This window comes from Bactrocera tryoni, chromosome 2 (genome assembly GCF_016617805.1).
Source record: "Bactrocera tryoni isolate S06 chromosome 2, CSIRO_BtryS06_freeze2, whole genome shotgun sequence".
Classification (NCBI taxonomy): Eukaryota; Metazoa; Arthropoda; class Insecta; order Diptera; family Tephritidae; genus Bactrocera; species Bactrocera tryoni.
Genome location: NC_052500.1, coordinates 271,698 through 284,569, shown reverse-complemented (window position 1 = coordinate 284,569; position 12,872 = coordinate 271,698). Strand labels below are relative to the sequence as shown.

Here is a 12,872-nt window from a genome sequence, read left to right as displayed (position 1 = left end):
TTATTTTGTCATTAAGCACTAGGCACACAATTTACACTACTTTTTTTAAGTTAACTGTAAAACTCGACAATTCTATTTTTCCCTCTTTTTTAAAACTTCATATGATTACATTTGTTATTATACAAAAACAAAAGTGACTACATAAATGAAAAATTTAAAAAATTGTTTCAAAACAAAACCTTTGATTCTCTTTTATTGTCCGTAACTGTATGTATGAATGCTTTGTGATAATGAAGTTTTAGCCAAAATTTTGTAGTAGCATATCGATGATCCACTTTTTGCGGTGAACCTTAGGTCTCCTCCCTCTGCCCTATGTATGTACATACATATGTGTATATGGGAGATGGTGGTGTTATTGATTTGATCCAATTCCACATCGTGGCAAGATTTTATGAAATGCAATGTTTTCCATAATTTTTTCAGGAATACCTTTTATTTATTATAATTTTTAAAAACAATTTTCAACCACATATTCCCTTTTATTGTGCAATCAGTTTTGCTAAATTTTGGTTTTTGCCTTAAATAATTACCTAGCTCACTTTATATACATATTTACGAACAAGACGATTTTGCGGTCGTTAACGAAACTTTTACACTCTATGCAACGTGTTACGAAAATATTAAAATGGAAGAAGTCTGAGTACTAGGCGTCTTAAGCTCTACGCTTACACACACCTTGCGTTGGTAGTAAGTTTTGCGTTATGATACCGTAAATTGTTTACTCACAAATCCACATCAGCTACAGTATCAAAAAGACTCTTTGGCAAACGTAGTAGCGTTGGAGACTAAGGCAAAAATTACTTATGTATATACATTCTATTTTTGTATGTGTGTGTATTGTACTTGGAAATTTAGTAATGATGTTTTAATGAATGCCATAATGATGTTTATGGTGTTGAATAATATGTACATATGTGACTGCTGTGGTTTTGTTGTTTTCGTTGTCGCCGGTGCTGCCTCTCGTTTAGTTCACAACAAAGCTTAGTAAGCGGTTTTAAGGTGCTTCGGAGAAACTTTTAGTTACTCCAACGACATTTTACGAGACAGACGTGCACGCGCCTGAATTTTGATGCGAAATAGAAATTTATATAAAACGTACATTATACATTTGTATATATACCATACTAGTAAAAAAAATTAACGCTTGAAACTTCGGTGAGAAATCATTTTACGACGTTAGGAGAAGACTGTATATTGGCATAATTTTCGTTAATGATAAATATAAGGTGTTTTTCTTGTTATATTATCGTGTTAAATAAGAAAGAAAATAGTGAAATACTGGCAATGTATCCATTAAATAAAGCTGTGGAGAATTAGCCAAATACGAGTTTAATAAATAATAACAATTACAACACATACATATCTTGTATTCAGTGGCACAATTCCGATTTCTTTGGCGCCGCGATTTGAAGGTACCGTTGGAAAGAGGAAGTCCTCCTGATTAAAAAATATATAAGGTTATAGGTACCGCAAACGATTTTTTTAAAGCGCGGCCGAAGGCCGCCAACGCAGAAAGGAGTACTACGCGAAAGTACTTCAGTCACCCCGATATGATATAAATTTTACAATATTATTATAGATTTTTACTTATTTATTTTTATTAAACATAAATCGCATATTATACATATACATACATATAAAAATGTGAAAAAATTTAGAGAAACATAGAGAAATAACATGTTTTCTTAGTGCAAATTTTTGAATTTTTAAACGTGATTATTTCAAAAAATATTAGTTATTTTTACATTATTTTCGGATATTCCTCCTCTGGAGAAGCTACCCTATCCGCACATACCCCATTTATATGGAAATTGGTTTTTTTTACCCCGCCGCCAAAGTAATCGGAATCGTGCCTATTCAGTGTAATGTTCAGATGTTCAGACGATTGTTAACAAATCTGCACAACCAGCGCGAAAATAAAGATATTATACATATACATACATATGTACATACATACATACGTATAATATGTTTATAGAGCATTAGCTAATCCCTTAGAAGAACCTTTTGAAATGGCTGTTTGAATGTTTTTAATGAAGTTTTATTTTTTATTTCTAAATAGAGTGTATAATATTTCAAATTAGATGAAGCAAAACTGATGAAATTACCGGGTATTTTATTATAACATTTCTGAACATAATTTACGCGATAACGCCGCAAAGTTTTTTCCAAATTTTTAATAATTATCGTCTTACATTCATTTTTCTCAAAAAATCGCGGGATTCCATTCAAAGTGTTTCAAAAAAAATTAAAAATTTAGATTTGTTACCTGTTGAAGGTAATTATCTTGCATTGGCTTTAGTAAAGGAATTTTAAATACATATTTATGTATGTATGTATGTACATACATATGTATATCGTCAGAAAAGCATTCGTGTTTCCTCCACCCTTAAAGCGCATTCATTTTCTTGCTTGCTAGAGGCGACCGAGGGTTAAACAATGTAAACAAAAATTTATAACACTTTTGTGTGTACATGCTTATGTATATACAATATTTATACAAATGTTTTTGAAAAGCACATATCCATGTACTTAATAATAAAACGCGGTATAATCTTGCTTTCCTTATAAGTATCCAAGAAGAATGCTGTTACCTATGGTTTTTCTACCCTCGTAGTTATCTTGAAGAGCCCTCACCAATCAATTTTGGTTAAAAATATGGGTTATTTTGAAGAAAAATACTACTTGTGTATGTACATATATACATATGTATATGTACATACATATGTTTATGTAAGGGAGATTTTGTCCAGCAACGATACAACTGGTTAGAAACTTTACAACTAGTATGAGTTTTCCATATAAGTAATGTTTTTATTAAATATGATTTAAAATTGTTATATTTACATTTTAATTTGGAAACATCAAATATTCTATTTTTGGGCCAATGCATATACATATGTATGTACATATATGCATGAAATCACAAATAATAATAAAATTCCAAGTCGCGGTATGTGTTTGATTTGATGGTGGTTCTCTGATTAGTTAAATTTTATTTAGGATATTTCCATACCAATTTAAGCTTCGCTGAAGAGTATTTATGATTATGTGTGTAGGTATACTATTTGTTGACTCTCGTGGTTAACCACTAATTATGAATATACATACATATTATAAACTCGATACCCGTTGACATACATAAATAAACTGAAATAATCAGTTTTATGTATATGTAGTATGCATACACTTTGAATTTAAATAATAAAGAAAAGGTTTCAGAGTCAAAATCACGAAATCTACACACTCACATACATATGTAAACCAAAAATTTATTTATAATGTATTTTCTTTGGTTCGAAAATAATTTTATTTACTAAACTATAGCCCACATATGTACATTCATACATAAATATTTGCATTGGATTGTAAGTCACATACATAAATTTTTAGCACTTTTTAATTTAAACGCTTGCGGTTGTACACTCAGTCCTTTTTTTACGCGATTATTGGTTCTGCCACTAATCGCGTAAAAAAAAATCGCGTAAAAATGGTTAGTTTTCCAATATTAACTGACGAATTGGTTCCGAATATAAAAAAATATACGCGCAAAAAAATATTCAAAAACAATACAATAAGTTTCAAATTTCAGACTTATGATTTATTCATTCATAACAAAATAAAAAATACAAAACAAAAACCATATATAAAAGAGAAGAAAATAGAAAATAGGTAGATTTATTGAAAAAACCATTGAATGCTGTTTAATCACTGTCATTATCCGTAGTGGAAATTATTCTTAGCCGCTTATTTTGATGGCCGGCACTGATATCACTAGAATTTGTACCAGAATCAATAGTAAGAACTATGGATTGATGTTCTGATTGACTTAGCATCTCCGACTGAGTTTTCACCATAAATTCAGTTAATTTTGTTTGAATGCTTCTTTTTGGACCCAATACATTCCGATATAGTTCTTTATATCTTAACATGCAGGGCCTCAATTCTTTTTGAAAAATTCGTGCACGTTCGGCATCAGTATCATTTGCTACAAAATAATTTTCCAATTCTGCTGCAAGCTTAAGACCTTATTATATATAATTATTATAATTCCCGAAACTGTATACCCATACACTCACACACGCATACCAATATCCACACTCTATTAGGTTGCGCCGACATATTCAAAAATTATTACGCTTAAAAATATGTAAACAAGCAAAACACGAAAAAAAGCAATCGCGTTAAAGTGAGAAATTCGCGTAAAAACAGGAACTTGCGCTGCCAAAAAATAACCGCGTTAAAGTGAAATAGCGTAAAAAGAGATCGCGTAAAAAAAGGACTGAGTGTATATCAATAAGCTTGCATACAGGGTGAGCCATATTTTAGATAAAGTTTTGCTGATTGATCATCAGTTGGTTTGCCAGTTCATGATAAGCAGACTTATGCTTCATTTAGTCACCGATATGCCGCCCTTCCGTAGTGACAACGTATGCTTCATTTATGCTTCCTTTGGTCACCGACATACCGCACTTGCGTACTGACAACTTAGTTGTTGTTCTTTCTTGATCATATTTCTTTTTCTTTTCTGAATAATTGTATTCGACTTTAATTTCGAGTTAGTTCAAGAATATTTCAAATAAATTTAAGCTAATTTTTTTAATTAGTACAAGATATAATATAATATATTACTATTGGCAACCTTGTGTTGCAAAAGAGAAAAGAGAAAGAGCTGACTCGTTTCTACGTAAAAAATCCAATTTTCGCAGATATCCAAGTATACGGTCGGTAGATGGGGACGATAGAAGCGGTGGTGAGCGGTTCATTTACAATGCAGCCTCATGAGATACATATATACGTTGTAATCAGTTGATTCGATCCACAGTTTTGAGCATGTAACTAAATGAAGCATTAGTCACCGACGTACGGCCCTTACGTAGTTGTTGTTGTTCTCAATTGAGCAACGTTGCTGTTTCAACGTATGTAAATGAAAACCCACCACAGCTTCTACCGTCCGTAACGTGGAGATTTACGCAAATTGCATTTTGTTCGTAGAAGCGGGTAAGCTCTCTGAATAATATACCAAATATTTGAATATGCATGTATGTATAGTTGATTGTCAATATAAAATTTCTCATCCATATGAGAATTATGGATAATCGTTTCAATGACGAGGACGGTGTACATTACCATTTTAACTTTAGTAATCATTGTTATTATTTTGTATATTTGTGAATGAATTGTTATAAAAAGGCAAATATGAGCGTGTTCGCCGTCAGCTAACGAAGTGACAGTTCAATTAAATAAAATCATTTGAGTTGGAATTGAACGAAGTATGAATTTCACTAACATCCTTACTTAAAAAATATATGTATATATGTATGTATATTAGTAGTTAGGGGTTTTAGACCACAAGCTATCTGTGTATGACATTTGTAGAAGATATACAATTTTAAGATTTTATGTAAACGTAAGTTGGTATTTTCGTGTGTAACCTACACAAAAAACTATTAATTATCGCGTATATTTACAAAATAATGTACACAACGTAACAAGCGAAGTGAAATCAAAACCATGGTATGCGCTTCTCTCCAACACTTTCATTGATAAGCTATGAATGGTGTGTACTTACAGCAAAAGCAATCAATTATAATTATTTCTTATTCAAGCATGTTTGTGTATTTTTGCTGATTATTGTTAATTTTACTTGTGTAAAAAGTTTCTACAAAAGACAACTCCAGAATTTACGCTGCATTATTGCCTAATTTGATGTCAGTTGGGCTTTAATTACTATACAAAAACATTGAAAGAGAATTACATACATATGTAGTCTACTGAAAGGTATATGCTGCTATTTAGACCTTGGAACAACTATTTAAGGACATATTACAATTTTCATTTGTAAATTCGAAACTATATGAGTAATGAATTTTTTACCTCTCTTGATTTTAATAACACGTAAATTTTTGAAATCAATGTGTTATCGTAAATTTCGGAATAAATATAAAATTATAGCGTAATAGATAATAGCGCATGTTTTGCTAACTAATATGGATAGTGTAATTATCTGCAAACATATTTTTATTGAATGGTTGTGCTTATTCTCAGTTTGTATCCATTCCCAGACTACTTAAATTGATTTGTAACTCATGAGAATATTTTTGAAAAGAGCCTGGAAATAATTGTTGAACATCCAGGTAAGCAACAATTCAGAGGAACCGCATGAACCCTCTATACGGATTCGGCTTATACGATATATTTATAACTCAAGTTCTTTCTATTAACAACATTGAATGCCATATTTTTTAGTTGCGTACAAAACATGTTAATGTAAAGTGTAACCGAACAGCCTGAGAACTTTAAGCTTTACAAAACTAATAATTATGTATGTACATATGTATGTATGTTATGTTATGTACATCAAATGCGAAGTTTGAAAGTTGTACAATATTTTAATTTTTTTAATAAATCTTAATATGTTTTACATTTTCTGAATAATCCAGAGCTTACTTTATTAATTTAAATTTATTATTTTTTTTGTTTGACAGTTTACCGTTGGGCTTGATAATTTTTTAATTTCCCGCATTATCCCGAATTTTAATTTATCCTTATTTGCCTGCGCCACGCTCTTTCATTTTTTTTTTAATTTTATTTTACAGATTCAAAAAGCATGAGTCGTGAAAGCGATGGCAATTTGAGCTCTATTAACTCAGCATACACAGGTACAGTATTGCAAACGTTTTTCTTGTATCTTTTTATAAAAAACAGATATTCCATAACACCACATGACTTTTTAATTTATTTCAAATGCTTGATACCTATGCACAGTCCTTTATATTTTCTCATATTTCAGTTTATTGTTGCACTGTAACTCCTAATGTTAATAAATAACTAACCAATATGAATTTTAATTTTTTCATTATATGGAACAAGAAAAGAGTTTTTAAGCTAATTTTACTCTATATTTCGAGAATATATTAAATTAGAGTAACAGTTATCAAAATATGCATTAGCCCTTTAATGGAAAACATTTCTTAAATATAAACTAATTGCATATGTACTATAACTCAAAAGCTATTTTTTTATATAAATGTTTCGTAGGTGTATTTTTTTTAATTAACATAATCAGCAATGCATATTATACATTTCCTTTTGAAGTACTACCGCCTACTTTTTTCTTATATACATACTACATATAGTATATGAAAAGGTAAGCATGAACATAGATATATCGTCAACTAAAAATGCGAAATTGAGTTTTTTATTGATTGCTATCCACTACATAGGCAAAAAAAATTATGATTCTGCTATCAGATATAACCAAGTTATACCAAAATAAAAATTTTGTTTCAATATAATTAGTTTATACATACATATATTCTGTTTATATTTATCTCGTTTCTCCTGTAAAGTTATGAAGAGTAAAGCTACATTATTTTGCATTTTCGATGATGATATGTATGTATGAGTGAACTAAATTGTTGATGTCGAAAAGTGCAAGTTTTGTCAACCTAATTGAATATTGTTCTCATCTTTTCTTATCTGTTCTTCTAAAATTCGTGTTTTCTATTAAGTGAATCGATGAGATAATCGCAACAGTTTCAGTTAACCTGTACCTTATATACATATATATACTTGTATATATACATACATACGTATGTATAAAAATTCAATATAATAATGAAATAAATAACGTTTCTAAAAAAAGTTTGCATATGTACATATTTGCCCCGCTGTGGCCCACTATATAAATAATGCAATGGGAAAGTGAAACGTCTGGACAACGTGTGGATTTCATACTTTTGATAGTTTGGAATTTTTGGTTAGTAACTTCATTGTTCAAGAATGTCAGAAGATACGATCACCCCAATATTGCTGCCAAATTCGTACGAATGTACATATGTATGTACGTATAGTATATAGCGTATTTGTAGCTAATTGACCAATGTGTGGGCTTTCATACTGCGCCACAAATTTTTCAAATAAAGCTGAAGCAACTATGTGATTTGTCATCATATAATTTTTTTCCATCGTTGTATTTAATATACACTGCGCTTCAACTGGTTTGCACACTTTAGGTATAAATAGTTTAAGAAAAATTCTGTAAAGTTTAAAAAAACTTTTTGTTTTATATTACTTATAACATTAGTGTTTCATACATATTTCTACCATATTTTATATTTTTTTTTATGATAAAAACAATTAATAATTCATATTTGGTCATTAGCACATATTACTTTATTTAATGTTCTTTAACATATTTTTAAACTTATGCCCTAACTAATTTTAACATTTGAATATTATTTTAATAATGAGTCGATCCCACCTAGTTGAGAATGATCTCAAAGAATCAATTGAGTAGCAGTTTGTAAAATTTTCCAATATAATTTTAGAAAATTCATGATCAAGATTTGCTAATACCTTCAACTAATATCGTTTTTAGTAGAATACTGTCGACTAGACTCGAAAACTTACCGAGCTAATCATCCTCACACCTTTTCTCTTACATTGATGTCTACTGATTAAGGCACTCACTGTATAAAATTGCACTTCGCACGTACATATGTAGCTCCTGTACATGTGTTTCATTTCGAGGAACCGGATAAGCTCACTTTTACACCAGCATTTGGCAAGATGTTGGCCAAATTGCTCACTTGTTAACACCGGAAATCACTTTTTTAATACCGCCATTATAATCGACCGTACTCCGACTTATTACGCCAGAAATTGTATATAATTTTTCGACTTCTGCCAACTTTTTTGATATTTCAATCACTGAAAGCTTCAACCAGAGCAGAGTTAACCTGATGACGCAAAAATATCGAACAGAAAGTAGAAAAAATGTACAGATATAACGTTACATTCTTATCGCTTATTTTCCTTACCAGTGATTGTTCGTATAAATATGATAATAATAAAACAATAATATAGCTAAAAATTGATAACAAAAAATCAGAAGCAATTGTATTAGGTTGATGAAGATGTGCTAACCTGATGTCGCGCAGTGTATATACATACGCGCGCGTGATTATGTCTATCCACTAGTCCAAATAGACGTCGTAACGCCCATAGGATGTTATTTAAAGGTTGGCTAAAGTTTTTATAACTAATCTACAAATCGTATCTGACAGAACATGATCATTTAATTAATGAAAAATGTTTCTTAATCGATTAATGTGCTTTTAAATATATTCCAGTAGATAAACAGTAATAAAAAGAGGGACGGCAGCCACTGTAAATTTCAATAGGCAGGCACTGATCCATGTATCTAATCCCAAAATGGACAAGTTGCAGCTTGTTAACCTGACACTCAATAGAGGCAACATTATTAAATGTTGTTGTTTCAACATGATAAAGTGAAGACGGAGGATACAATAGGAAAAGGTTAGCCTTAGCTTGTTGCCACTTGTTAAACGATGTCAATGTAACAGATTTTAGGACATTTTGCGCCTGTTTTACTGCACCGTGTTGATTGCTGAGTGCTGTTAGGTGAGGTTAGGTGTGAGTTCACAGTCTTCTTTTCCTTCCTATACGTGTAACTCAGAAAATTGCTATGCCAGTTTAAATTCATAAACGGAAAATAAAAATGCACAAGGTCTCAGTTGTAAATTGGACATATGTGCATATATGTATGTATGTACATAAGTACATATGTATGTACGTAGTGCGAGTATGTCTAACTTCTCTCGTTCGTTATGTTACGTTTTTTGAGATATGGTCGCTGTGCGATTCGGCGAAACAGTGCCGTTTAATTCGCATTATACCGGTTTTACCGTTTTTTCTCACCTTTATGAACTAGCTTTGTTATTTCTTATGTGAGCCGTTCGCAAATGCAAAATTTCTATATGGTTCTATTAGAAGCTAACATTATGTCATTTAATTTAAAAGTTTCCCAGTAAAAGTTATTTTCAGACAAAAAATGTGTGCAACCAAAGGTCTGGTTTATGTATTTGTGTACACCTATATATATGGATGTAATGTTTCCAAAGAGATATTAATGTTTTTTGTAACTAAACAAAAGCTTTGAATTCTACAATTTTTTACAAACTCTAAGGGGTACTATTTTATGGATTTTGTTCTAATACATAGGGGAACTATTAAACTAAATACACTAATATCCAACATAAGAAATTATGCTTTAATGTCGCTTGCATAAATATTAACCAAAATCACATCAACTAATTCTTTCAATTATTGTTAGTGCATTTGGCAACAATATTCACATGTGTTTGCGCAAAATAAACCAAGTAACCAGTTAGCCAGATAAGTTTACTGCTACATACATAGAAAAGTTGCACATATAATTTGACGCCCCATCTAAATATTTAATTATTCTCGCTTATTTTGGCATGAATGTTATGGAACCTCAACTTTTCTGACACGGTCGATCTCTTAACGCCACCTAACATATTCGTACATACACGCTTACATATGTATGTACTATGTATTAACCTAATGTTGGCGAAAGTGATCTATTTGAATAAATTGGTACCGATGTGAAATGCCAAAATGACGTGGCCGGCTCATGCAACTACTTCTACTAACATACATACATACATGCATGTGTACTTATTTGCCTATGTATCTGCTTCTACTTATTACTCAACGTTCGACAGATTTGTACCAGGAGACTGTGAAGCGCTTTACACGGTCCTCACTTTCCCCTGAAATGGATCAGTACTTATCGTCACGTAATTCATCTAAAACTACTACGACATCCCTGAAATCTGGGGATGGTGATCACCACACCTCTTGTAAGTTAATATATGTATATCCGTCTAAAATATTTTGTCGGTGAATGTTACAAGTGTTGGTCGTGATTTTCTTCATATCGAGCGACCGCTCAACGCTCACTTACAAGATATCTGTATATAGTACATGTATGCGTAAGTTTAAAATGTTTATATTTTTGCACATACACATCGTACATATGTTTCTCACGATTTTCATTTTGTGTTTTTATCTTTTCTTTTGTTTTCTTGCTTTTGTAATTCATTGTTTGTTCTCGTTGTTGTTTCTGTGCTTTGCGTTGAAAGTCGATTTGTATCTTGAAGCCACCGGGCGCCGCCGCAGTTCAGGTAAGCAGTTCGCCTACTAACTGTTTCATATGTATTCAGATATATTTTGAAAATTATATGGATCACTTAACTCCCTGGACAGAGGCCAAGTCCGTACTAACTTTTATATATTAGTAAACACATGTACTATACATATATGTACATGTATACATTTCAAGCAAATATTAAAAGTTCACAAAATACATAAGAATTCAAATTACTATATACCATTCACATACCATAAAAATCTACTTGTATTTAACATCCTATACTCTTGCAACATTCTGTTGGGGCTTCGTCTTTGATGGGTGTTCATATAAATAGTGCGCATTTTGCAGTTGTGATTCGACAATGAAGGCGAGTTTAATGTATGCGTTCAGTGCTTTTTCGCAATTATGTAAGTATGTGTCAGTTACTCCAGCGCTACGCCACTGCAATGCCAATGCTAAAGTAACGCAGCGCGGGTGTAGGTGCCTTCACATCGCATTTGCATTTGATGCATCAGATGTGTGCTACTTTTTGCTGCCTTAATTGGGTAAAGCGCATGCATTAAAAAACTGGTATTGGTTCGGTTGTCGCTTTAGCATAACAACTTGTGTTTGTTTAGCTGAAGTTGACACCAAATCAACTAGTATGAATCATTACTTGATTAAAAATGTTTCTGTAAGTGTGCCAAGTTTCCAAATAATAGAAATAAAAGGTACATATATTTAAAGAGAAAATACAGAAATATTGTCCTTCTAACGCTCTGATTTCACAGTCCAACTTCGGAGCTTGATTGAATTGGAATTATTTACTTGCCGTGTACTGTTTTGAGACAGGTGCAGGAATCAATACCAAATTATTTTCAACACTTGCTGATGATTTTGAACACATTTCATGAAGGCGGTATACGTCGTCTTCAACACCGCAGCACCCGCCGCCCATCTGTTTAGATATTGTATCGGAGATTGACGATATTTGTTGTGCAATGGCGTAATTAGAACGCCAAAGTTATTTGTACATACATACATATGTATATGGTACCTATAGACTCTTGTTCGTGTGTACATATGTATATGTATATTTATATGGAGAGCGATGTGTAAGTACATACATACATATGTATGTAACAAATGTTGAGAGTGGATTCGTGATCAATTGATCTGTGCACGTTTCTACACACCCGCTCATACATACATACATACATGCAATTATCTATTTATGTATGTATGTATATGTAAGTATATTGCTGGAAAATTCGATTTGCAACACCCTCACCTCTTCGTTGTTTCAATGGGCAAAATACTATAAGTATAGTCACACATACATACATATTTATTCCATGAGACATACACTTACTAGCTTGCACATGCGTGTATGTATGTATGTAGGGTCACAATGCTATTCAGCTTGCTACTGCTGATATTTTCTCTACGCGTAGAGTTTTTCTCAATTTGGCCGCTTCCAACTCAAATGCATTGATGCACCAGCACAGTTAGTTCCGCTCGTTGTTCACTGTACACGCTGAATGTTTAGCCTTGAAATAAAATAAGTGATAATCTGGCCTGCAATTGAAGAAAATGACAGGAAAGTTTTTAAAATAAATATGTACGTATATTCACTATGCATAGACCCAGACACATACATATGTATGTACATACATACCTACATATGTACTGCATTTGTATTCGCAACAACTGTCGATCGTTTTATCACTGACGAGATTACTGTGGTCATACAAGTTTTACCGTTCGTTGGAGAACATAAAATTTACATGAAAGTTGTGTTTGTAAATCTGGTAAAACGTTGTGTATGTAACAATCATTAGAATTTACATACATATTTAGTTGTCATTTGCAAGAAAATGGTCAAAAGGCAACACGGTTGTGTATT

At 31.8% G+C, this 12,872-nt stretch overlaps 1 protein-coding gene across 20 annotated transcripts in view; it reads left to right on the top strand.

Annotated features, from left to right (window-relative positions):
- LOC120767303 (restin homolog) overlaps positions 1-12,872 on the top strand; it is a 32,472-nt gene that overhangs the window by 7,549 nt on the left and 12,051 nt on the right. For 5 of the 20 annotated variants that reach the window (XM_040093191.1, XM_040093190.1, XM_040093189.1 and 2 more), the window contains exons 3-5: positions 6,600-6,662; positions 10,557-10,694; positions 10,977-11,018. The exons of 1 other annotated variant lie outside the window; for it this stretch is intronic. In XM_040093191.1, the coding sequence (XP_039949125.1) occupies positions 6,600-6,662; positions 10,557-10,694; positions 10,977-11,018 (243 nt within the window). Of the gene's footprint in view, positions 1-1,013; positions 1,227-6,059; positions 6,138-6,599; positions 6,663-10,556; positions 10,695-10,976; positions 11,019-12,060; positions 12,567-12,607; positions 12,863-12,872 lie in introns of those variants that run through there. 14 more of the 20 variants (XM_040093194.1, XM_040093208.1, XM_040093196.1 and 11 more) reach the window with 13 other exon arrangements.